The following is a 25,425-nucleotide window of genomic DNA, read 5'->3' on the forward strand; positions in this document are numbered from 1 at the left end:
GAAAGAAACGCAGTGAGCCGTTGGTTTTTAGCATGCGTCTTACAGTCCCACCTGATCCCCCAACAACTCATCTGTGTTCCCCCACAAAACATTTAATTACATGTTTTTATGATGAAAAGACGTGTTCTGGCCTAAACGATTCCTCATCCAGTGAGCGAGGATCTATAGATATGCTGATGAGCTCCTCCCACATCTCCAAAGTCTTCAGTTGCTTGAGTAGCAAAAATCCTGACACCTGCTTCCCCCCATAAGCTTTTAGATCATTGTGCCACAGACACGGTGCGTTTTCCTGGCGGAACGGCGGATGCAGCCTGGAAATGCAGCCAGTGTGCTGCTGTGCTCGGTAAATATGTGGAAAGAAATGAACGTGTCAGACATGCCCGCTTGTACTCGCAGTGTCTCTCAGATGAATGGCTGGAATAGCGCCAACTCACACAGGATGAGTTCAGTTGCAAAACTGAGCTCCCTATAATTTGATCAGTGATATTTTTGATTCATTGTTGTTTACGTTGCAACAGAATGCCTGTCAGCTGCTGGTCCTTGTTCATTATGCCGCCACATTTCGGTCCGCGTTTTCATCGGCAACGCAGCGACATAAACTCTCCCGCTCTGTGCTTGAAGAGGAGAGGAGCAGCATGTGGGACAGATAGTTTTGTGCAGAAATGAATGAAGGTTTGTTCAATAATGTCGGTACGTTTTTTTTGGTCGGATGCTGAAAAGTTCTGAAAGGAGGTTCCAAAGTTGCTAAACCTTGACGGCGACAGTAATGTTCTTGATCCTGTGTGTATGAAGAAGGGAGGGGCTGATGCTTTGTGTGTGTGACAGAGGGGGGATGGGGCTGATGTACAGTAGTTCACTGCTTTGGGTTATAAAAAGCAAAAGTATGTGAGTGGGCTGTCAAGTGTATTTGGACAGCACTTGATATACTTGGGGTGGGGGAGCCCATTTATTAACAATGTGTGAGTAACTCTGAGGAGCCTGAAGACTGCTTTTGCTGTTGAGGCCTCTCATCATGCTTTAGTGTGCAGAGCTTATGAGAAAGCAGAGGAGCTTTGTCTGCCCTACCCTTCAGCAATCCTGTGGTGTTCCAGAAAGGAAAAAAAAAAAGTTTCCTTTTTATTATTTACCAAAATGAAGTGTTAACCCAAACTTGTCAGCATAGATTGACAACCAAGCATCGTTGATAACAGTCAGCTGGCACGGACTGGTGCAGATGATGAAATTTATATCTGCCTCTCGTGTAAATTCAGCTTAAGGAGCTAAAGCCATGAAATTGTTCCTTTTATCATTTTCATTAATTGCAACGGGGGAAAACAAAAATCTGACAGCAATGGAGATGCAATCACATTAACTGTCAAAGTCACTGGACTGAGTCTTAGAAATGAGGGGTGTTTTGTTTTTTTTTGTCTCCTTTTTTCCTTCTCTTACATTTTTTAAGCGTTGTCTGAATTGTGTTTGACAGATATGGAAACTGGAGAGCGGCTGGCGTCACCATCCCCTGCCCCACCCTCCCTTCATATGGCCTCATCTTCAACCAGCTCCTCCCCTACTCCACCCCAGACTCTGTCCACCCAGTACAGCCCAGCTCGCAGCCCTGAAGGCAGCTCCCCTCTCGCCTGTGGTACGAGCATAACAAGAACAAACTTGGCACGAAGTCGAGACACAAAATCAAATGTGACTCAAAGCATACAGTTCAGATGAATTATTCATTTTAAAGTCTGTGTGTTTGATTGCTTTCCCCACATACGTTGAAGCACTATTTTAGGCAGGTTGAGTTTCGAGCATCCTGAGCAACCAAATGGATTGAGAGTCGGCCCTAAAAGAGCCATTAATGAATCTAACCGTTTCCATTATTCTGACTGACTTTACAAATCGTCTCCTCTTTATAACTGCCCTTTGATTTAAACCTTTGAGCCATCTAACTAAATTATGTTGAGACACTAAATAAAAATTTGACATTACAATAAGAGGATTAGGACACCTTTCTCTAGTTTTAACATGTTTGGCAATTTTGAAAGGACTGAAAAGGAATTAATGAATGCCAACAAATTAAAAACCTGCACATGCCCTTGTGGATTTCTTTTAACAACCTCGAGCTCCAGTTTATCTTGTGTGATTTGACATGCCTGTCAGCCTCACACTGTGCATGCAGCCACCATCATCTCTTGTTTTCTCTGAATACTAATTGTGGCCAAAACCATTATGCACCGAGCAGTGGTGATGCATAAGCTGTCAGTCTGCCCCCGACCACAAAATAATGTTCAAATTTACATACCGTGGTTCGTAATTATTTTTCTTTTCCTTTTATTATAAGATGCACCAAGAAGCGCTGTGTTTTTTTCCCTTCTTTATTTTTTTTGTCACGCTATCACAATGAAGAACGCGCTCATAAATTATTCATATTCGCATCCTCGGACTAAACATGCACAGAAATGTCCCTGATAATTTATTTTGGACCCGAACGCGTAATGCTGAAGGCAAAATGGCACCTCTGGAGTCTCACTGTGGTTATGATAATCAACTAAATTGAGCTCTTTCAGAGATTTCTTATCAACTGTTGGATATGAGGGAAAGACACCATTTATGCTGTGGAACTGAAACAGATCTCGGCTTCTTAAAAGTCCACAAGCGTCTACCCTTCGTCACCCTTTGTTAAAATAGGGGAAGAAATACCAATTATAAGATGATTCATTGAGATATTCAAATGAAAGCAGGTCTCCTCTTCTGCCCTTAAGGTTCACTTCAGGATCATCTTTTTATTTTGTCCTCTTTTTACACCGGCCACCTATCGCATTCAGAAATTAGTTCAAGTTTTTTATCAACACCTATAAAGCCCGTTTTTAGATAGCAAAAGTTGTTGTGTTGAATGGATTTATTGTAATCAAGTATTTCTAAAACAGACGTGTTTGTTTTCCAGGTCGTTCGCTGCGGATGATGGCGGATGAACGATCAAATATGTGCCTCAGTCCTGCTTTTGGGCTTTATACATCGCATTCAGGCCACTCTGAGTTCGGAGGCCTTGGAAGTCTTGGTTTGTCCACTTTGGCTGCTCACTCACAGTTTGGCAGAATTCCAGGTGAGAAAGCTTTAGGTTTCTGTTTTAGTTATGAGGTTGAATTATTTATCTTGTTGGGGGGATTAGATGTGAAATGTCGCTGCATCCGAATCGGAAAAGCAACCAAGATTTTGGTCCTCAAAAATGCTTTTGTAACAATATTGTACATTTTTGGTGGTAGCTAGTTGTGGGAAGGTTGGTGTTTTGACCTAAAAATGATCAATATGGAAGGTATTTCAGAAGACTTACAGCACCTCCTTTGATGGATATTTCCCGAAACTCTACAGCACTTTAGTTCTAATTTCAAAACTGTGTTTTGAACTTAAATATTAGTATTAATATTAATTATTATAAGCCCTTCTTGGTTAGCTATATATGCTTAACTGTGCAGCATCTTGTTTCCCGCTCAGACTGGTGGAGGCCCACTGAGACACATGCAGCTGGAGCAGCAACCTTCTTTCCCCCTCTTCTGGGTCTACATCCTGTATTTGTTTCAACCTTCAAGAGCCTTGATCCTGTTCATTTACAGTCTCGGACCTCAGGTAGGAGGACAAACACCTCCATGTTGTTGACACCTCATGTTGCTTATCCAAAATCTAATGCTATATATAATGCCAGTTTCTGCAGGCATTAATGGAACAGTGAATGGGAGGAGTGCCTCCTCTCCTGCTGTGAAGTCTGCTATGAACATCGACTCCTTCCAGGAAAAACAAAATAAGGCAAAATTACAAGCCAAGAGAGGTCAGAGTCAAAAAGCTAGCTGTGAGCCGGTGGAGATACTCAAGCAGACCATTCAGAAAACAAAGGAAAAGGTTAGCATTTGGTCATTCTCACTTTGTTCTGTTTTATTGTTTAAAGTTTAATCCACTATTCCCCCCCCCCTTTTTTTTCCTTTTTTAAAAAGAAGATGCCCACGAAAAGCCCACCACAGACATCCAGCACGAGTGGCTGCCTGTCGGGATCTTTGTCAGAAAGTGACTCCAGTGATGATGAAGAAAGCAGCAGTGATCCTGACGACATGGAGGAGGATAAAGGCGATCAGAGCAGTGACAGCGAGGACTCCGATTCTGAGGAAGACAGTCCAGTTAAAAGGAACGTCAAAGTAAGTGTGCTTTAAAATGTTCACCAGAAAGGTAAAGATTACATATTTGTGAAATGTTTATGACTACTCTGGGTTTGACAAAAGCAGCCTCGGTTGGTGGGTGGCAGTGTGTTGGTTGACAGAGCTGCCACTGTGAGGCTTTCACAGCAGGAGCTGACATGACATTCTGTCTTCTCCTTGTCTTCCTTGTCCTCCTACTCAGCGGCTGGCACACAACACTTCCGAGAGTAAAAAGAGGAGAACTTGTGCTGCTGATGGAAATACTACGCAACAGAGTCATTGTCACAGCATTCCCGTGACTTCATCTTATCACCTTAAGTCCTTCTCTCATCCTGCTGGCCTGCGTAAATCCACAGCACTGCTTCTCCAGAGCTCCAGGACCACAGAGGAGGAAGGCCAGAAGCACATCAGTGTCATACAGGCCACGGGACAAGCAGTCGGCAGCGGTTCCTTAGTACAGTCCCAAAGTGGGGCTTGTCCTCTGCCCTTCAGGTCCTCACCTCAATTCATCTCCCTCCCTAACTCATCAAAGCACTTGCTCAACCTTACCTTACCAAAGCACCTCACTCCTTCACCCACAACAAAGCAAAACTCTGCCTGCTCCTCTCCTCGACCTTTTGCTCTCTGTTCCCCTAAGAAATCTCTTTCGTTATGCTCCTCTCCTAAGCATCCAGCTCTTGGTTCACCCAGTCCTCCGTCTTTCTCTTCTGTACCCAAACAAGCAACACCGTTAACCTCAAAAGAGTCCTCTCACCACCTCAGATTTATTGTCCCCTCTGGAAAGCACACACTGGCCTCTGATGGCATGAAGGAGAACTCTGGAAACCTCCCAGATGAAAGCTCATCCCACCTGAACACTCTTAAACTGAAACTGGTGAGTCACTTTTGTGTCATTTAAATGGCTACTTCTTCTAAATTCCAGCCTTAGAGGTGTTTTTATCATCTCGCATAGGAGTAGCTGTGCTTTTCCTTCCTTACCGTCACCGTGCCTGTCTTGAATTGAATAAATGATAATGAAGTTCCATCACAACAGAAAAATTATTGCTCTCAACTATTAGCAGGGATTTTATTATTCTCCGCGAAGCGTCTGACCACGACATGACGAGAAGTGGCAGTGTGTTGAGCTCCACAGGGAATACTTCACAAAACTGACAAGCAATTAGCTCTGTTGTGCTTTGGGATGTTTGTTATCAAGAGAAAGAAATTGGCCTCTTTTACAGGAACCGGTTATTGTCACCATTCTTAGAGGGAGGGAAAATGGAACAATCTGTAACAAGAGGGTTTTAACTCGTATTATGGTACATTAAATGCAGGCTTTTGATTGCCAGAGTTTGACAATTGCAGCAAATACAAGATGACAGCTAACGTCTCACGGTGGCACGAAGCCAAACAATTTGATAATATTTTTCATAGCAGCTTCTTTTCCTTTGTTGTTGCTGACAGGCAGGAGCTGGCTCTTCACTGTCTCTGTCTCGTATTGCACCTTAAATTCCTTTATTTACAGCCCACAGTAACATGAGTGACAGTTTGTGTAATAACTTCTTCTTCTTCTTCTTTTTTTTTCTCCTCAACATACAAAGCCCGTCCATTCAAAGGATTCTGTCAAGCAGGCTTCCTCTGTGCGACCTAAGAGCCAAAGCTGGTATGAAAATCACAATTCAGATTTTCTTCGCTGCGGATGCTATCTAATTATTTTGTCAGATACATTAATCATTAATTTGCTGTCTTTGCCAATCAACAGTGACACAAACCTGTTCCTGAACCTCCATCCTGACGCAGCGGTTCAAGATGCCCCGTTGGCTCTCATCACTAAACCTCGCAGCCAGATCTGCCAAACCAAGCCGCACTCGGCAGCTACCAGCCCTCCGTTCCCCATGCCCATCAACTTGAGCACTGGCACCAAGGAGATGTCCCGTAGCTCCGCTTCCACACTTCAATTTTCGGCCCCATCAGGAGTCGCTTCCCAATCTAGGAAGGCTGCCAGAGTTGTGTATGCAGGAAAGAGCCTTCCTAAAACCAACTCGTCCTGTGCAACTGTAGACTTGACCAAACGCAGTGAGTCTGATTTCCACAGCGGCAAAGATTCAGACGACTCTTTAGAAGAAAATTATGATGATGATGACGATGATGAAGATGATTTTGAGGACGAAGACTCTGGTAGTAGCTTCTCAGGTTAGATAAACATTATCCCTTTCTTTAATGTTCTAAAGATGCCATTCATAATGCATTATTTTTAACAAAAGCTGGGAGAAATGAGTTCTCTTCTGGGAGTGAGTGGTGTTCAGTCTGTATGGTTGAGTTGTGCGTGGAATATTAATTAGGACATAACTGAGCTCTGTGTGTCTCTCCGTGACTCTCTGGATCCCCTGCAGACTCTGAGAGCAATCTTGAAAGTGACTCCAATGGCTCCGAGTGTGTTGAGACAGAAGCAGACTGTGATGCCGACAGGACTCCTCCGAAACCAGCTGAAGCCTCGGCGTCAACCCACAAGCCCTCCCTGAACCAATCGGCCGACTGCTCGCTGCTTAACCTGCAGATTACCAAGCCCCTATGTATGTCAAGTAGTGGTTTACTTCACCCCATCAACACCGGTGCCTTGAGTAACCATGGCAACATGTCTCGATCCTTCAGATTTGCAACAATGCCAGGTAACATATCTTTGTCCATTTTAAATACAAAACAACTCTTTAAGCAAGCTACAGTATCAATTTAATATGATACGTTGACCTTTGGTATCAGGAAAGTATTATTCCTGATACCAGAGCTAGCACAGTGCTTCTTTTTCTTATTATTCCCGGTCTTTATTTTTTATTTATTATTATCGATGCCTTCATAAAGTGCATTTGGAAAGGTATCAGACCTTCATTATCTTACCAAAATGTAAACTTTCAGCACATTCTGAGATCCTGAAAAAGTTTTCACTCAGGATTTCTCTGCCCTCTTATCTTTTTTGCCCCCTCTCTCTCAACTAGACCTGTTCTTAATGTGGAAGAGAATCCCCACAAATGGAGACAGGGACTCGCCATGTATGGCTCTGGGATGGCATTAAAAAAGCCAATGCCTGCTTTTATTCACGCACACCTTTAGAAGTTGTGGCCAAAGTAGTTTAATCGTCATCTCATCTGGTTAGAATATTTGACTTCCTGTTGTCCGGAGTCCTTCAGATGCCTTTAGATAAACTCACAGCTGGCTGTCATTTGCTTTATGACGAGGAATTTTGTTTTTCTGACAACTCTACCATAAAAGTCTGATTGATGGAGTGTTGCACTGATGGTATTCCAGCTATATGTTTCTCTCATCTCCACAAAGGAAGTCTGGAGAGTTCATGCTCATTCGCCCCGATTACTCAGTTTGACTGAGCCGGCAGATCTTATATTGACAGCTGTGTGCCTTTGTAGTCGTGCCAGTTGAGTTCACTTTACGGACATTATCTACAGACAGATGTAGGAAGCAGTAGAACTCATTTGTTAGTGTTGTAATAATTGAAATAAAAGATTGTTGCTTTCTCATTGTGGGGAACTGTTATTAACTGATGTGGGGAAAAAATTGAACATGAGCCTGAAACATAACACTCTGGGGGCCTTTAAAGGGTCTGAAAACCTCCTAAACCTGCTGTATGTTTTGCAGTTTTCTTCTAAAACCAGGTATCCACAACAGGAAACAAGGTTTCAGAGCACCTCCCTTATTTTTTCCAAGTGGATACTCCTGTAAAGATGTCAGTTTGTGGATTTTCCCTGTGGATATGAGAAAATGTCTGAGTCATCTCTCGTGTTTTTTCTAGGGTCAGGCAAGAGGAGGAGGGTCACAGATGAGAGAGTTCTGCGATTGCCTCTTGATTTTGGGTGAGATGATGCTCCTGCGCTGTATTTTATGTCCCATTTGTTCTCAGCACTGCCTTTGCTGTAGTGGTGCTGAGGCGGTCACTGTGGAAAAAAAGCTCACTTTTCAGCCACCGCTGAGCTGACATTTAACAAAGTCTCTTTGTGGACCTGCCTCAGATGTTTGCAGATGTGATCCTATCTGCTATGTGACCATAAACAGCAGTTTTAAGTTTTAAACAAGCTCCCCACAGTGTTGGAATGTAAATTGCATATATTAAAATGTAATGTACTTTTTACATATAAGAAAACATTTACATTAAAAAAGAAAAAGCACTGTTGAATTTGATTTGACACATCAGTCTTAAGAGTTCTGATTTATTCATCACCGGTGGCGTAAACGTAGAGCACAAATAAGATCCTTGCCTTCTTTTTAAAAGCCTTCTTGAGTTGTGGGTCATTCTGTAGTGGGCAGGAAATTAAATGAGGCCCGGCAGTTACAAGTGTCCAGTCTCCACACAGACATGCAACATTAGCAGCTCACAAGCCACAAATTCTGCAGCTTCAAATGAACACAGCCTTTTATCTTTTAAGGATGTTTTTCATCTAAAGTTGCACAGAAAGCAGAGGCCCACAAGACTATATTTCAGCCCCTGCTCTGTGTAGGATAGCAGGCACGCATGACTTGTCCATAAGCTATAGCTGCTCTTCAGAAGTGGTCATTGAAACTGACGGGTTACCCCTCCAGACCGAGACCGTTTAGGAGTATGATCACAGCAGCCGCCAAAGCCACACAGTACACTGCCAACAGCTGTTTCACATAAAAACGTGTCATGCTGTGTTCAGGTGGCGGAGAGAGACACGAATCAGGACTATTGCAGGGCGTCTACAAGGGGAGGTGGCTTACATTGCCCCATGTGGGAAGAAGCTGCGTCAGTATCCTGATGTAATGAAGGTAAATCAACAGTACATTGCTGAATTTAAAGCCTTAAATGCTTTCCCTTTGTAATTGCTTTATTGAGGTTTAATGCAACTGTTTGGTGATTGGTAATTTAATGTTGGTTAATTAGTCTGCTTTCTTCTTTCTTTAGTACTTGGTCCGGAGTGGAATATCTGAAATCTCACGGGACAACTTCAGCTTTAGCACAAAAATTAAAGTTGGTGACTTCTATGAAGCCAGAGAAGGACCAGAGGTAAATTCTGCAGCTTTTGTACAAAATGTAACTTTTTTTAAACCGTGTTAATTGAGAAAAATGAAACTCGAATCACTCCATCACTGACTTAACATTACTCAGGGTTTACAGTGGGTCTTGCTGGCTGAGGATGAAATCTGTCCCAGCATCATTGCGATGGACGGGAGGCGCAGCCGTCGCATCAAGTCGGAGCACCAGCTGACGGGTGATGGCTCTGGGGTCAGACATCCTCATCCTGCAAGCGTCGACAACAACTTCCAAGATGTCAGCGATGCCAAGTTATTACGTAAGCTGGAGGCTCAAGGTCAGTGTGTGTCAAAGGAATGTTCAAAATCAAACAGAGGAAGCCATGTGCTCTGTAATTAACCTCTCATTTGCACAGTTTGGTTTCTTGCTGTAGTTCAGAGTCGTTAGCACCTATAGATATAAGCCATCACTCACAAGATATCTCCTAAACCTCATGCTGTTATTGTAGATAATAAACACGTCTCATTAAACTGCAACACATGTCCCACATGACCATCATTCTCAGTAAGCTCCTGCTTGTTTGCGGTGTAACTTTGTATTTCTCTTCTGCTCTTCTGGTCGGTGCAAATGATTTTCTTGCCTTTATTATGGATCGATTACAGAAAAGTCGAACCATCTCCTTGCTCTCCTCATATATATATATATATATAAATAACCCCTGGCAAAAATGATCGAATCATCACAGTTCAAGGATGTTATATTGGTTTTTATTCTTTCTAAAAAAAAAAAAGAAGTAAATCACAAATATTACTCAAAGATTGATATTCTGGCTTTGTACAAAGAAAAAAAGATGAAGTAGAGGGAAAAAATGCGAAATCAACTTTTAATTTCCATTTCTAAAACAGATACAAGTCTAAATATGCAAATGAGGCAGTAGTTAAGAGTGTTTGCCGGGTTTAATAAGCTGTTTCACCTGGCCGATCTGCAGGAAACGGGCCCAACAAGAGTGCTGTCAGTGGAAACAGTTAAAATTCCCTCAAGGTATTTGAAGTCCCCGTGTGGCAAAAGATGTTGGTTGTTCCCCATCAACTATGTCTAAAATTAGGAGCAAGTGTCAGGACAGGAAACTCAAACAAATACGCCTAAAAGGTACAAATGAGTAGAAACAAGAGTTGGTGTTTGTCACTGAACTACAAGGAGATTTACAGCCAGAAAAGTCAAACAAAACATCACTAATGCCTCAACAGAAGAAGACAAGGTGACAGTGGGCTATGAATGTGACTGTGGATTATTGGATGAATGTGATGCTGGGTGATAAGTAAAATGACACTTTTGGTTTGGTGATACTGATTCATTTTTCAGCCGCAGAGGAAAAAACATTTGACATTTTCTTCAGGACTGATATATCAGCTAAATGACACGGCCAGCAAATAGTCTGGATCCCACTATGGTTGAAAACTGAAAAATCTCCCACGGCACGTTTATTTCTAACTCCGCTTTTATTGCTTCACGACTGAATGATTCCATAATTCTTTCCTCTAGTTTACACAAGCTTTGGTCATATCTGTGTTTTACATCAAGCAAACATAAATGTCCCGAATCAGCATCCTCAAAGTGTAGCGATTCCAGAGTGAGGCCTGTTTCATTTTCACATTAGCTACACCAAGAACGTCTGAAAGCTTTAACAATACGAACCAAGTTCATATCAATAAGTTTGATAGTGTCAGCTCCTCAAAACCAACATGCAAAGACTTCCCTGGATACCATGCTATTATCATCATTTTGAGGGACCCTTGAGGGGATATTTGCTTTTTTTCATCGAGGCTTTTAACTCGATGGAGCTTCTGAATTTATCCTTCACTTATGTCCTCCTGCTGCAGAAATAGCTCGACAGGCAGCTCGGATAAAAATGGTGAGAAAGCTGGAGAGACAGGCCATGGCGCAAGCTGCCAAGGAGGCCAGGAAGCAACAAGGTAAAAACGGCTGCCGTCTAATCACACACTTCTCCAAACTAGATGATGGTGCTGTGTGCAAACATTGTCTGTTTGTGCTTACAAGCAATGATAGCTGCAGAGGAGAGGCGGAAAAAGAGGGAAGAGATGAAGATCCTGAAACAACAAGTAAGTATTTTATTTATTCATGGTACTATATGCAGCTGCACTGTTCATTCACTCAGAGGTGAAAAGGTTCTCAGTGCAGATGAATAACTCTGCGAGAAAGTTGCGACTCTTCAAAGTGCTACACCTCTCCCGTCTGCATACACCCGCTGTGCTTCTTCTTCCCTGCACCACCCTATAACACGCATGACTTAACAGTTAATTCATTTGATCTCGCCCTCATCCTTTTACCAGGAGAAGATCAAGCGCATTCAGCAAATTCGTTTGGAGAAAGAACTCCGTGCACAGCAAATTCTTGAGGTTAGTCCTGAAAGTTATTGCAGAAACATTGAAGAACACTTCCCTTCTGCCGTTGAATGGATTTGATAGGAAAACCAAGGGCTATTCCTAAATTACGCGTCCCCACTTTTACTCGGTACTTGTGACTAATGCTTAATTGGTTTCTCGCAAAAGTGCCATTGAATATGAAAATCCCCCCAGGCCGTGCTGAAGCTTAATGCAGACCACAGTATTGCATTAAGTGAGAGGTGGTCCACAGTTTACCACGGCTAGGTGAAACACCTATTTTGCATTCCCTCTCTGAATCAAACTGGGGGATATTTCAGCCTTTATGAATCAAATTTCAGTTGACACGCTTGGCAGGTGGCTCGTAACAGGATTTCACTGGGGCTATAATTACTTATAGAAATTTAGCTTAATTTACTCTCAGCAGCTGCTGATGTTTCATTATAACCACAGCCATTTTGTCTTTGAGTGTTAAGGTCTGTAAAAAGTGATATCATCTTTGAACCACTAGACAGTCGAGCAGATTGAAGCTGCAGTCTCCCTGTCTCATACACGTTGAGCATTAGCCCTCGTGCCCTGCATTATTTTCACTTAGTGGTGTTAAGAGAAAAGAGGTGTTATCGGTTTAAAAAGTTAATGATTGTATAACTTTCTTTTTTTGTACATGCAGGTGAAAAGAAGGAAAAAAGAAGCAGCAGCCAACGCCAAAATACTGGAAGCTGAGAAACGAAACAAGGTGACAAGTGTTTTATGAGCAATGAGTTTTAATTGCTTCATCAGTGGTTATATCAGCCAGTGCGCTCTACCTACATACCGCCGGCTCTCTGGATGTATTCTCTGCAACATTATGGTTTTATTGTAATGCTTGTCGGTACAAATGAGATTTCGATTACATCGTTGTATTGCTGTAATTATCAAGTGTTGGATAATTTCCTTCCACTTCACATGTATTTATGAATGGAGTCGTCTTCATTTGCACCTCATATAAAGCCAGTGCTCTTTAGTGGGAGTTTTAGCAATCATTGTTTAATAAGCTAACAGAGAAATGGTCCCTTTGTGCTTTTTTTGTTAAATCATGTCGATTTGTGTTGTTTTTTTTGTTTGTTTCTAACCGAGTTGTTCGTGTTTGTCAAGGAGAAGGAGATGCGTAGACTTCAAGCTGTCATTCTGAAGCATCAGGTAGTTTAACCCTTTACAAAATGACGGTGAAATAATTCTTTACTCTGTGTTGACACTGTTTCAAAAATGTTCCAACTGGTCATTGTTTGCACAATATTTTCTTTCATTTTACACTCTGGAAGTTTCATGTGCCTTTTTTCTTCTTCTTTAAACTTAAAACAACCCTTTCCATCAGGAGTTGGAGAGGCATAGACTAGATATGGTATGAGTATGTTTGTTCCTGAATATGTAACAGCTTGTTGTGCATGCATTGTGATAGATGGTTGCTTCGCTGCAGTGGACCACATGTAGCATTTGCTGTGGTCGTACTGTATCGCATCCCTTTGCATGACTTTTCCAGACGCAGTTGGCTGTATATGTCCGCACTGCTCGTCTCCCTGTAGAAATGCATCCATTTTTCACCCAGATATGATCAAAAATAACTCACCTTCTTAGAGATCAATACCAGGCTGCACTGCATTCTCACATGTGAAGAAGAGGCATTTATAGCATCGTGTCTGCTTTGAAAAGATTGTGGTGTGTGTTCAGAGTCCTTTATTTTATTTTAAGAATCACAGTCTCATGGACTGCTGTATGATATTGATCATCAGCTGATTGGATATCCATTCAGTATTTTAGATTTTGCTGTAGCATCTTTGATCTGCTGCTTCTAGTTTTAGTTTTGTCATCACTGCTTCTAACTATGAGCTTGTTGTTGTGTGTATGCATCAACACCATCATTTGCTTTTTCATATCATGTTTGGTGTTGTATTTTGAGCAGCTGCATAGCTTTACATTGAAACCGCATGCTTTGCAATGTATTAATGGTGAGCCACACCTCTGTTGTGTCCATTATCCGTTTTTATGTGATGCAAGTGATGGTGACCATTTTAAATTGGGATTGAAACGATATGTTTGCACCCTGGCAGGAGAGGGAGAGACGCAGGCAGCACATGGTACTGATGAAAGCCGTAGAGGCCCGGAAGAAGGCGGAGGCGAGTAACTGCTAAGTACATGACGGCTCACTCTGCCCTCGCTTTCTCTGCTTTACAGTTCATCCCTGCAGCAACTTCATCTAAATGTGCAGAATTCTGCGGTGATGCTGTCAGAAGGACAACACGTTCAAACATGAGCTGAAGAAAACTAATTAAGAAATCGTTTTATTTAAGAAAGATTTCGAACGTGTAAAAGATTATATGAATAATTTGAGTAAGAAAGCTCTCTGTGATATCAGATGTGATATTGTATATTAGCAGCATGTGAAAATACAAAGTGTAGTTGCTGATCAGAGAATTTGTGAACATTGTGAGCTGAAATAGTGGAGAATGATATGAGTTTATCTAACTATGGAGAATGAAGCATAATCAAAGGCCTTTTTTGATAATGATTTGAGGTTTCTGAGTATATGTGTGTGTGTGTGTGTGTGTATGTATATATATATATATATATATATATATATATATATATATATATATATACATTTCTTTTGGTATGTTCTTTAAGGACTTTTTTTTGGTACAATGCGACTGTATGAATATATATATATAAGGCACACACTTTATATAACGTGTCGAAATCTGTCAAGGGCCATTTGAATAGCCACACTCTAAACAAGGTTACTTATTCATTAATTTGTTAATTAATCTGTTTGTGTGGTATCCTGCAATACAGTAAAAGTCCTGCAACAACCTTTGTAATGTTATTTTTTATTGTCAACGTTAATTTTTGCACAAATGTCATTTAGCAATCATTCTCTGCCACACTTGTTGGTAGTGCTTACTGATGGCCTGTCTTTGACTTTGCTGTAGGAGAAAGAGCGTCTGAAAAAGGAAAAGAAGGATGAGAAACGTTTGAACAAGGAGAGGAAACTGGAGCTCAGAAGACTTGAACTGGAGAAAGCAAAAGAGCTGAAGAAGCCAAATGAAGACATGTGTTTAGCAGATCATCAGGTATGAAAATGAGTTCATGAGTGTCACCATCCTCAAACTGTGGAAAATTTGTGGAAACAATTTCTTCCACCTGAGCTGGGATTTTATTCAATTTTAGGTTGTTATTAACTTTTGAACAACAAAAAAATAACCCAGTATAATAAGGAGCTGTATGCTTAACAGTCTTTTGATGATTTTCACTAAATTTTTACCTCAAAAATAGATGCTTAATTTCAGTGAAAGCATCTGGATTTGATTAACATGGAAACAGATTTAGGTCACAATGCTGCCATCAAGTGGCCGCTATTGTCATAATGTTGACCACGTATGACTAGTATGACTATTTGATTATGGGGAGCATTTAATGTTTTTAATTTTTAATTTTTTTTTTCTCGTGTATTCTCTATCAAGCCACTTCCAGAGTTGTCTCGTATCCCTGGTCTGGTCTTACCAGGGAACACCTTCTCCGACTGCCTGATGGTGTTGCAGTTTCTGCGCAGCTTTGGAAAGGTCCTGAAACTAGACTTAAATTCAGACACGCTCACCCTAAGACACCTTCAGGAGGGCTTGCTTAACATCGGGGGCAGCATGCACAGGGTGCAGGACCTGCTTGTGAGCATGCTCTCTGCGGCTGTTTGTGACCCCGGTATGCCCGCCGGGCACAAGGTGAGAGTCTGTCACTGCATCTGTGGTTTTTGTACAGCTGTTGAATTAGAAACGCTTGCTGTTGCTGTGAATTACATATACGCTACGTACGGGCACAAGCCCCTTCCTGCTATGGTATTTTCTAACGTTTCAGACATAAATGTGAAATACGTACTGCCTTTCACTGCTTTAGATGTAGAAGTAGTTGCAGCTAGACATCTTGACAACATGAGTTTAGTATTTAGACATTTTCTTTTGGTATGTTTCAAGCCGGAAGTGACCATATTCGGACAAGAAGGTAGAGCTGAGAGGGGTGCTTAATATGCATATTTTATGTGTTGTGGAAGTATTTTCAACAGGACCTCTGACATACTGATCAGAAAGAGAGGATTCAGCTATTGGCATCATAATGACTCGTTGATTTTTTTTTTTAGCGTCACAAGCCCAGTGTCTTCATCCACCTTTTAAATACAGTTTAGGATTTTTGTTAATCCCTCAAAAGCCAATTGATCATGGCACTGTGGACCGTAATTATGCCGTTTAAAAGATATCGTATGATTTTCCGGTAGAAGGCTTTCACTGTCTCTTTAGTGCACATCTAAAACAGAGGGTGTTAAAAGGCCGGCTAAACCGGTGGTCCCTTAAGCACTTTGCATCAGGAAGAGATTATTACTTGAAAGCTTACTTAAAGCTTACTGCACATTAGCATTAATTCTTGTTTACACTTAGTAGTTTAAAAAAAAAAAGTTTCTTTAAACACCGTGGCTACATTTATTTATTTTTTTAAAGATCAAAACTATCTTGGGCGACCACTTGACGAATGTGGTAATCAACCGAGACAACGCATCTGAGATCCTGCAGATCTACATGGATGGGAACTCTGAACAGACAGAGGTGGCTGCTCTGGCCTTCAGCCTCAAGACCAAAGCTTTTCAGGCCCATAGTCCCTCACAGAAGGCCTCTATGCTGGCATTCTTAGTTAATGAGCTCTGCTGCAGTAAGGCTGTGATCAGGTGAGGACCCTGCTTTCTCCTGAAATTCATGTTGTCTCTTTTTTTCATGTAAAGCCTGCTCATCTACCAAAAATGCTCTGATTTAATGTACTGTTGATAGTCTACCGCTAAGGTCATATTTTTTTGTTTTGCTGTTGAAAACTTTTTTTTATTGTACTGTGTGGATGAGTGTTTGTTAAAGTCTAATTTGCAGTTACAGTTAAACAATAAGCGTTCCCAAATATTGTAAGGTGGGAGATTATGCCTACATTTGCACTGCAACAGTAGTTTTAGCATCAGTTTTGTGTTCCTTAGACACACCAACACAGATTCGCATTAATGTAGGAAGAGTTTCAATCCTAACAGAGGTATCACCTAAACGGTTCAGAGCTCTGAAGCGGAAACATTCCCCCACTCGACATAATGTGACGGGTTAATGTGGAGCACTGCTCAGTGTCCTCTTTTTCTTGGGAATTTCTGGATTTTAGTCTTCTGCGTACATTAAAGGGGCTCAGTATGTGGGTCAGTCAATTTTCAGACACAAATTTCCACAAAATATTAGGTTTGTTCCTTTGGTAATAATCCAACCAAAGTGACTCTTTAAATCCCTGTGCATGAAAGTGGAATTTTCTGGTCTGTTTCATTCATGACGACTTAAGCTGTAATGGAGTAATACAAGTACGAAAAGGAATATAATAACCCACGGCCCGACAGGCTGTTTCACAAGTTTGCATCAACCTTTGTATCCTACATTTTTTATTACTATTACACTTTGAAACGCATCCGCTGCATAATTTATTGAGAATATTTAAAACACCACTACATCCTTTTGACATTTAGATCCTTCATGATGGTTTCAGTGAAGGGAAACAGGAAATGTGGGGAAAGAGAAGATGTTTAACATGCAGTTCAGGTCCAGACTGAAAAGGAATTGAACCAGGGATTCACTGCTCAAGGGCTTTTGTGCTCAAACAGCACACCCTCTAACTACTGGGCTACTAGGCCACCCTTAACACTTGAGTATTAGATCAGGATCAGCCTCTTTTTAGCCTGGAAAATCATTGATGGAAATGTCAGTTTCATTAATGCTATGTGTTTTTCAGTGAGATTGACAAGAACATAGATTACATGACCAACCTGAGGAAGGATAAGTGGGTTCTCGAAGGAAAGCTTCGCAAGTAAGTGCACGAGCTATCTAAGCTGTTATTTAAAAAGTTGTGTCAGCGTATGCTGAGACATTTTATGTTCGATTGAAAACCTTACAAGAGGCCTTTCTTGTTGTCTAAGACTGAGGAATATCCACGCCAAGACCACAGGAAAGAAAGACAGCAGCACGGGAGCAGAGGACAGCCATAGTTTTGGCACCCGAGCTGTCAGAAACAAATGCAAGAGGAAAGAAGGGGACAGCGAGGAAGAAGAGGAGGACGACGACGACAGCGAGGATCAAGGAGACGACGATGACGAGGACGATGAAGAATCGGGGGGAAAGAAAGGGAAGAGAGCAGAGATATGTGAAGAGGAGGTCAGAGGTTTCACAGTGCTTTAACTGGAGCCAGCGTGTTTCTTATGGCAAATGTCAGTGTGATGAATTGGCCTCTCAGTAAGGAGATCTTTTGTTACAGGATGACGGCGCAAACTCAGCCAGCATCGAAGAACTGGAGAAACAGATTGAGAAGACATACAAGGTGAATTAAACTCTCAAGAGAAATTTCATGTCTCCATTATAGATTCAGAGCTCATTTTCATATTCTTTCTCTCCCTCCAGCTACAGAGTCAGATTAGACAGAAGCTCTTTGACTCTTCTCACTCACTGCGCTCGATGATGATCGGTGAGGACCGATACAGGAGGCGTTACTGGGTCCTTCCACAGTGCGGTGGCATCTTCGTTGAAGGCTTGGAGACTGGTGGAGGTGCAAACCATAACCGATGTACAGGATTGAAATCTTAATGTTTTAATTCACAATGCCAGAGCTGACATTACTTCCATGTTTCTCAGGCTATGAGGAGGCTCAGAAGGAGGCTGAAGGACAGAAGGCCTCCCACCCAATCAGAGTAAAGGAAGAGCCGCAAGAGGAGACGAGGAAGCCTGTGGATTCCATCCCAGCACAGAGCACAGACACTGATGAAACCAATACTGAGTGTCGGCAAGAAAGAGATAACCTCTTCCTCCAAAAACCCAGCTCCTTATCTAAACTCAGCAAGCTGCTGGAAATAGCCAAAATGGCTCAAGATTCAGACATCAATGCTCAGAACACTCCTTCTGCTGAAATTCCTACCACTGCATCTTATCCCTCTTATCTTATATCACAGATGGATAAAACAGATACTTCAATATCATCTCTTCTCAGTGCCAACCAGCTCAAACACAGTCACTGGCTGACCCGCAGCCCTCAATCTATCCTTCATTACGACCAGCTGTCCAAGATATTGACTGAAAAAAGCAGCGAGTGGTTTAGCCTCCTGCCCCGCTCTCCTTGCGACGGGTCCTCCATGACCTCTGGCTCCAGTCCTTCAGCTGCCTCCTCTTCTCCACAACCCATCGGTTACAATCCACCCTCCTTCCTCTTCCCTAGTCCCCCAGCAACAGCAAGTTGCAACATGACAGCTAGGATCAATAACATCCAATCGCCCATCTCTCAGGTTGGTGAATTGCTGTGATTTTTATCTCTCTGTCATATTTTTCTTTTTTTAAGCCTGACATATGTATCAGTAATTATTCTATCTGACATGGCCATATCTCCTTTGTTAGAATTGCATGAAAAACTCTCTCTTTCCTAGATATTGCTTTATACATTATGCACATAACAGTGGGATAGAGTTATCATCTGATCCTAATTCAAAGTGTGTGCCTTCTTCTTTTTTTCTTTCTTTCTCGGCAAATAAAGTCTGGCATTCATCAGAGCAGATTGACACCACCTGACGTGTTCAGCTCGACAACAAGTCCCAGCCTGCCCCTCTCTGGCACTTCTCTACCCTCCCAGCATGCAGAGGGTAATGGGAACAAGGTCCTTTGTGTGGCAGATACTAACTCTGTTAACATGAGTGTGACTCCAGAGCCTCAGAATAACAGGCCCTCATGTGCCTTATTCCCTGCTGCGGAGGTAGCTAAGACCCAGGACTACCCCTGTCCTCAGCCTATCCCTGAGGGTAAGAACAGCATATTGCCACTAAGTAGACATCAAATGTGCTGGACTAAAGCTATTCAGTGCTTTAGAGAGCGCCAGACTACATGCTGTGATGATGGTCTGTAAAACAACTTCAACAACAAAAAGAAAATCATATGACAGTCACTGTTAAATCTGTGTATATGTGTGCCTTGGCAGAGATGCTGCACGGCTGGTGGAGAGTGTCAGACATTGAGAACCTGCACACACTGGTGAAGACACTCAATAGTCGGGGCATCAGAGAAAAGGCCTTGCAGAAACAGTTTCAGAAACACTTGGAGCATGTGACGCAGCTCTGTGCCAACAGTAAAGACGGTGTGTTCCCGTTTCCCTGCTTAGTGTTCCTTGAACGAACAGAGAGGAGTGTTGTTTTACTATGTGGTGACGCATAAATGAACTGCTCTCAGTTAACTGGAATGTTTCAATGCATCTGTAGTAGCAGAATTTGATGTGACGGAGCTGGAAAAGCAGGAGGTAAGCAGGGAGATCGTGGAGAGCTGGTGTGTTGAGCAGCGGGCCATGGAGGTGGACATCAGCCTGCTGCAGCAGGTCGAAAATCTGGAGAAAAAAGTCATCTCTGCCGGCCTCCAGGTCAAGGTACAAGCAAATATCTCCTCTTTCATCTGGTTACAGCTCAGACATTTAAGAAACCCCCCAACTTTAAGTATGATATACCCATCCATCCATCCATTTTCTATACCCGCTTAATCCGTTGGTCGGGTCGCAGGGGGGCTGGAGCCTATCCCAGCGATCATTGGGCGAGAGGCGGGATACACCCTGGACAGGTTGCCAGTCCATCACAGGGCCACATAGAGACAAACAAGACAAACAAGTATGATATAAACCTTGTCATTAATCGTTGGGTTTTCATGCCCATATTTCATTGATGTCTCCATTAGGGATGGATGCCCAATGAGCCCCAGTCAGACAGTAAGGATCTCGTCTATCATGAGCACAAGCTCTCCTCTTCCTCAGCCTTGGAAAACACGAATCAGAAAGAAAACCGCCAGGAAGAGCTTCTTGGTTCCATGGTGCAGCAACCCAACAATCCTCTTGATATAGCGGTCACCAAGCTGGCAGAGCTGGAGAGGAACATTGAGCGAAGGTACCTACAGAGATCCTAAAGTCAGACCAGTTTAGACCAGTGGTATTAGAGATACGGTTTAACAGTGGATGGCGCAGCACACCGTTAAAGGATTTGGCATCCTCTAAGTGTAAGTTACTGGTCATGCCCCACAGATCATTTATAAACGGGCTGTCTTTCTGTGCCTCTACAGCAGTGACGAGGATGTGGCTCCTGGAATGAGACTGTGGCGGAAAGCTCTCGGCCAAGTCTGCAGCTCAGCTCAGCTGTCGCTCTGCATTCAGCAGCTACAGAAATCCATAGCCTGGGAACGAGCCATCATGAAAGTGGTTAGTGCAGCCCGACTTCTGTCTCTCTTATTCAGACATTTTTTCCATATTTTAATGTGAGATGTATATTTGTTAAACACAAGTCTAACATGTCTTCTTTGTGAAAACCTGTCTTTAAGGTTGCATTTGGGTTCTCATTAAATTTCAGGAACACTGATATATTAGTTGTTTAAAAAGCCTTTAAAATGAACTCCACACAGCTTTTGTTCCATAAATGTGTTTTTTGTTGTCTTTTATGGCCTATTAGTTTAATTGTGCAAGTGTGTTGCAAAAATAAATTTGGCATTGACAAAGCTAGATTTTTGTGTATCAAAAGGTGAAAATAAAGGGAAGATTTATTTCTAAGTGTTAACACAGGACCTCTACCACTCTGGATGAGGACACTCTAATTAATCAACAACATTTTGTAGTGATGTGCAGTATCATTTACCACCATTTCCTGTGTTTTCAGCACTGCCAGCTCTGTCAAAAAGGAGATAACGAGGAGCTGCTTTTGCTTTGTGATGGTTGTGACAAAGGCTGCCACACTTATTGTCATAATCCCAAGATCACCACCGTGCCTGCCGGAGACTGGTTTTGTTCTTTTTGTGTAGCAAAGGTACATCATCATTAGTGATTTCCCACAGATCTGAGATTCTGGACATTTTTCTTACCATGGTTGTATTGATAGATAGATGGTACATTATTTGAGTACCTTTGTGGTCTTGTGCGTCTTCTGTCATTCAGGAAAGTGGTCAAACTCCTCACACTAGGAGGCAACAGAGCCGAACAGCTGGAGGAGGGAAGAAATGCGGTGAGGTCAAACGAAATGTTACGCCATCTGTAGCAGGAGAGCTCTTCATGGAGGAGGATGCCGGCAGAGACAACGTGCCAAAGAGAGGAACCAAGGAGTTCAAAAAGAGGAAAGGAGATGAAGGCTCCCAGGCAAAGAATGACAGCCCTGTCGCCTGTGCAAAAAAAGCCAAAACATCGAAGGACAATTACAACGGCCTGGGAATGTGCCAGTACGTACGAGCAGATGCTCTTTAATGAAGAGACAAAGCAACATCCATTTTTGCTTTTTGTTTGAGAAGTCCAGCTCTGGTGAATCAAGACACTGATGTTTTGCTTGTTGTGAAACTACATCCTGAACTCAGTTCGACTGCATTTGCTGTACCCAAAGTTCAGTTTTGTTGCTGTTTGCTCCCCCAGATTGCTGCTGGCTGAGCTGGAGGCCCATCAGGATGCGTGGCCCTTCCTGACGCCGGTGAACCACAAAGCCGTCCCCGGTTACAGAAAAGTCATCAAGAAACCCATGGACTTCTCCACCATCAAGGAGAAGCTCGCCAACAACCTGTATGTGTTGCTTCACGGTCGCATGTGTACTTCACATGCTTATATTTCCAAAACCTCATTCATAACTTTCCAGTTCCGTTTTGAACGCTGCTAATCGGTTTTCTTTTCTTATGGTTTCTTATGGTTACAGGTACTTGAATCTGGAAACGTTCATCATCGATGTGAACCTGGTTTTCGACAACTGCGAAAGATTCAACGAGGACAACTCTGAAATCGGACGAGCCGGCCACAATATGAGGAGATTCTTTGACAAACGATGGACTGAACTGCTGCAGTGAAGAGGGAGGGAGGGAGGGAGGGGAGGAGAGAAAATCCCATTGTGGACACTACTATCAACATATCAGACTCCTCCTTTTGTGATGGAGCCCATCTCTTCACTGTGTACTGACACAAAATCAGTGCACAGTTATTAAAAGAAACAGATGTGTAGTGTGAAAGGACGGGACTAACTGTGGTGGAGCAATCACACCTCAAGGATTTATGTCTTCAAGTGCAATAGTGTTTTTGTTTATTAAAATACTCGACAATATGCACATACTCAAGTCTGTGTTGTATTTGTAAATCATTGATTTCCACTGTGGGTACATAACTTTGTGTATGTATTTATATTCTCAAATATTTATGTTTGCTTTTTTGTTTTTATTAAAGCAGGAAAGTGGCACAAGGCTGAATAAAAAAAAAAAATCGGAATATTGTCATGAACGTGAAGCAAGGAAGTGATTCATTCTTTACTGCTTTGCAGCTCCAGGTGACCACTGTCCATCTGCAGTGAGTAAAATACAACGAGGGATCTGAAACACAGTGTTAATTCTGTCACTGGTGAGGCCCATTTATTACATGTGTTGTGTGCACTCGGAGCAGTTGTGATCGTAGCGCGAAATATCTCAGAATATCCATTTAAAGCTCTCCTCGGTGTTGCAGTGCCTGACCTCTGACTTCTGACGATGGACTTTCAATAAGCAGTGTGTGCTCTGCATTTGTCCCGCACAGGATACAGGTGGGAAACATTTACACAAGCCTTTCATCTGAAGCGATGTGGTGCATATTACCGTGCGATTAATCTCCAAACGTTTTCCCTGTGTGGACAGAGGTGGGACTTTAACCCATAACCATATTTAGATACGGTCCACGGGAGGTGCCTCAAAACAGCCAGAAACCTGAAGTAACTGTACTTTATTAGGAAAACTGTGAAATGAGTAGTGACTTTTGTAGGAATATCATTCCTACACTCATCAATATTTAAATGTATGTCTGCATGGAAAAAATAAACCTGTTTTTTTTTTTATTTTTTTTTTTATTAGACCTTTAGTTTTATTGTTGTTACCGTTTTGGAGCTGTTAATTGTACCTCAATCGTGGCAGTAAATGACTCTTAAGTACAGCTAGACTATGACCAGTCTAAACGGAAAACTTTGTGTACTTTTTACCTCCACGTTATAATTAGGCAACACACAAAGCGATAAGTCCGGGTCACATGACAGATAACAGCTGCGCGTGATTAACTGATTTTATTGGTGTGCTCGAAGAAGAAGAAGAAGTGGAAAAGCCCTTCATTACAAACGAGGAGCAACGTTTTAACAGCTTGGCGTCTCTTCTCGTCACATTAGACAGCAGACAACCGGTAAAGTCTCGTTAGGTGTTCGTCAGCCACTTCCTGTTTTCAACATTTTAGCATTTTGCGCCACCTTGTGTGCGAGCTGCTCCCTCGGCCGAGCAAACGCATCTTCCACAAAATGGTGTCTCTAATTCGCACCCTGCGACATCACACAGACGAGGTGAGCTGCTGCGCCTTCTCTCCGGCTCTGCTGGTTAGCGGCTCGGTTGATAAAACTCTACGTGTTTATGACACGGCTGACTTTTCGGAGCTTCCTTTCTCCCCGCTGACGGGTCATGGCTACGGGGTTCACAGCTGCTGTTTCAGCCTCTGTGGTAGCTACCTGCTCAGCTGCTCCACGGACGGGTCCACCAGGGCGTGGAGGTCGGAGACAGGTGAGCTGATGGCAGCGCTCGAGCACCCGGGCCGCAGTCCGCTCCGAGTCTGCGCACTGGCGCCGGACTCCTCCCTCCTGCTGGCAGGGGCCTGTGACGGCACTGTGGCCCTCTGGAACTTCCACTCTAAAACACTCCGCAGGTACCACCTCCCAAGCACTGTCTACCACCAATGAAAGAGCCGTCATATGGTTAGTTTCCGACCTAAAGTTAAATGTAGCCTGGAAATGCTCACGACTACTATGGGAAGCTGTCACGATGACACAATAAAATATTAGAAGCTTAACTTTACATTTAGAGGTTTAGCTTACACTTTCAGACAAGAGTGATGGGTGTCAGCTTTGATATGAGTGGCATGTTAAATGTCTTATTTTATGTATTCAGGTTACTATGACGTCACATAGCAAGACAAAATATAACTAGTTTCTCATTCAGGAAATGAGCAAATCATTGTGAAGTATTGTTTGATTTTCAAAAGTGGCATTTCAAGAAAACGGTTGAGAGTAAAGATTAGTACTTTAGAGCCTAGAAACAGAGCATCATCTCACAGCCGAACATTATCAGCAGGTGGAGTCATTGCACAGCTGTCAGGAGTATTTCCTCTGTATGCAGTATAACAAGTTAGAGACGCACTTCAAACCCATGACAATAGGCTTATTGGCTTCAAAAGAGTTCTAATTTCAGGACAACTTTAGCGCAGCTCTAACAACAGGTTACTGCTTACAGTAGAGGCCGCTGCGGCTAAAGAAAATCAAAGAATAACCACAGGCGCAAACAATTCCATCAACTTTGAATAAATAACTTAAAAGGCTTTTGTAATGTGATTTGCCCATTGATCTTTGCACAGATGCAATGCGGTGAGCGAGGCCAGTGTTGCGGCTTGCTGCTTTTCTCCTTGTGGCCAGATGTTTGTGACCGGTTGCACCCATGGAGACCTCAAACTCTGGGACATTGATATCAGCCTCCTGCACGCTGTAAAGGACGCTCACGACCTGGGAGTCACTTGTTGCAACTTTGCACCTCAGTTTAAAGTTGGTGAGTTTTTTATTTTTTTAAAAGGGCTCATCTCACACGCTTGTAGACACGCAGACTTTTTTATTTTATTTTTTTTTCTTTCTTCTCAGCTTAGGTCTTTCCTTAGATTTCTACCACCACTTAGATACGATGACAGTGAATGGGGAAATTTGTTGTGTCCCATTGGAAAAAATTACGACTGAAACTCAAGCGTGACATAAATTAGAGCTGTCTCTATGGAGTCTGAGTAT

General features: G+C 42.5%; 2 protein-coding genes across 10 annotated transcripts in view; both read left to right on the plus strand.

Annotated features, from left to right (window-relative positions):
- Positions 1-22,456, plus strand: part of LOC140319474 (bromodomain adjacent to zinc finger domain protein 2B) — a 41,076-nt gene extending 18,620 nt beyond the window's left edge. The window contains exons 3-39 of one of the 7 annotated variants that reach the window (XM_072397118.1): positions 1,463-1,621; positions 2,918-3,076; positions 3,466-3,597; positions 3,674-3,867; positions 3,960-4,157; positions 4,360-5,031; positions 5,738-5,799; positions 5,899-6,329; positions 6,530-6,805; positions 7,939-7,999; positions 8,822-8,930; positions 9,067-9,168; positions 9,271-9,472; positions 11,016-11,108; positions 11,194-11,255; positions 11,487-11,552; positions 12,208-12,273; positions 12,672-12,716; positions 12,892-12,918; positions 13,625-13,690; positions 14,504-14,644; positions 15,035-15,289; positions 16,058-16,281; positions 17,364-17,438; positions 17,548-17,782; positions 17,883-17,945; positions 18,026-18,170; positions 18,257-18,900; positions 19,146-19,407; positions 19,584-19,739; positions 19,861-20,021; positions 20,324-20,529; positions 20,702-20,837; positions 21,289-21,435; positions 21,564-21,841; positions 22,029-22,172; positions 22,303-22,456. In XM_072397118.1, the coding sequence (XP_072253219.1) occupies positions 1,465-1,621; positions 2,918-3,076; positions 3,466-3,597; positions 3,674-3,867; positions 3,960-4,157; positions 4,360-5,031; positions 5,738-5,799; positions 5,899-6,329; positions 6,530-6,805; positions 7,939-7,999; positions 8,822-8,930; positions 9,067-9,168; positions 9,271-9,472; positions 11,016-11,108; positions 11,194-11,255; positions 11,487-11,552; positions 12,208-12,273; positions 12,672-12,716; positions 12,892-12,918; positions 13,625-13,690; positions 14,504-14,644; positions 15,035-15,289; positions 16,058-16,281; positions 17,364-17,438; positions 17,548-17,782; positions 17,883-17,945; positions 18,026-18,170; positions 18,257-18,900; positions 19,146-19,407; positions 19,584-19,739; positions 19,861-20,021; positions 20,324-20,529; positions 20,702-20,837; positions 21,289-21,435; positions 21,564-21,841; positions 22,029-22,172; positions 22,303-22,450 (6,600 nt within the window). In that variant the 5' untranslated portion in view covers positions 1,463-1,464 and the 3' untranslated portion in view covers positions 22,451-22,456. Of the gene's footprint in view, positions 1-1,462; positions 1,622-2,917; positions 3,077-3,465; positions 3,598-3,673; positions 3,868-3,959; positions 4,158-4,359; positions 5,032-5,737; positions 6,330-6,529; positions 6,806-7,938; positions 8,000-8,821; positions 8,931-9,066; positions 9,169-9,270; positions 9,473-11,015; positions 11,109-11,193; positions 11,256-11,486; positions 11,553-12,207; positions 12,274-12,671; positions 12,717-12,891; positions 12,919-13,624; positions 13,691-14,503; positions 14,645-15,034; positions 15,290-16,057; positions 16,282-17,363; positions 17,439-17,547; positions 17,783-17,882; positions 17,946-18,025; positions 18,171-18,256; positions 18,901-19,145; positions 19,408-19,583; positions 19,740-19,860; positions 20,022-20,323; positions 20,530-20,701; positions 20,838-21,288; positions 21,436-21,563; positions 21,842-22,028; positions 22,173-22,302 lie in introns of all 7 variants that reach the window. The other 6 variants (XM_072397120.1, XM_072397119.1, XM_072397115.1 and 3 more) reach the window with 6 other exon arrangements.
- Positions 22,457-23,680: 1,224 nt separating this feature from the next.
- Positions 23,681-25,425, plus strand: part of LOC140319478 (WD repeat, SAM and U-box domain-containing protein 1-like) — a 50,241-nt gene continuing 48,496 nt past the window's right edge. For 2 of the 3 annotated variants that reach the window (XM_072397126.1, XM_072397125.1), the window contains exons 1-2: positions 23,681-24,302; positions 25,008-25,195. In XM_072397126.1, coding sequence (XP_072253227.1) covers positions 23,905-24,302; positions 25,008-25,195 — 586 coding nt within the window. In that variant the 5' untranslated portion in view covers positions 23,681-23,904. The remainder of the gene's footprint in view (positions 24,303-25,007; positions 25,196-25,425) is intronic. The other variant, XM_072397127.1, reaches the window with a different exon arrangement.

Source organism: Leuresthes tenuis, unplaced genomic scaffold (assembly GCF_036924035.1).
Source record: "Leuresthes tenuis unplaced genomic scaffold, fLeuTen1.0.hap1 SCAF_12, whole genome shotgun sequence".
Classification (NCBI taxonomy): domain Eukaryota; kingdom Metazoa; phylum Chordata; class Actinopteri; order Atheriniformes; family Atherinopsidae; genus Leuresthes; species Leuresthes tenuis.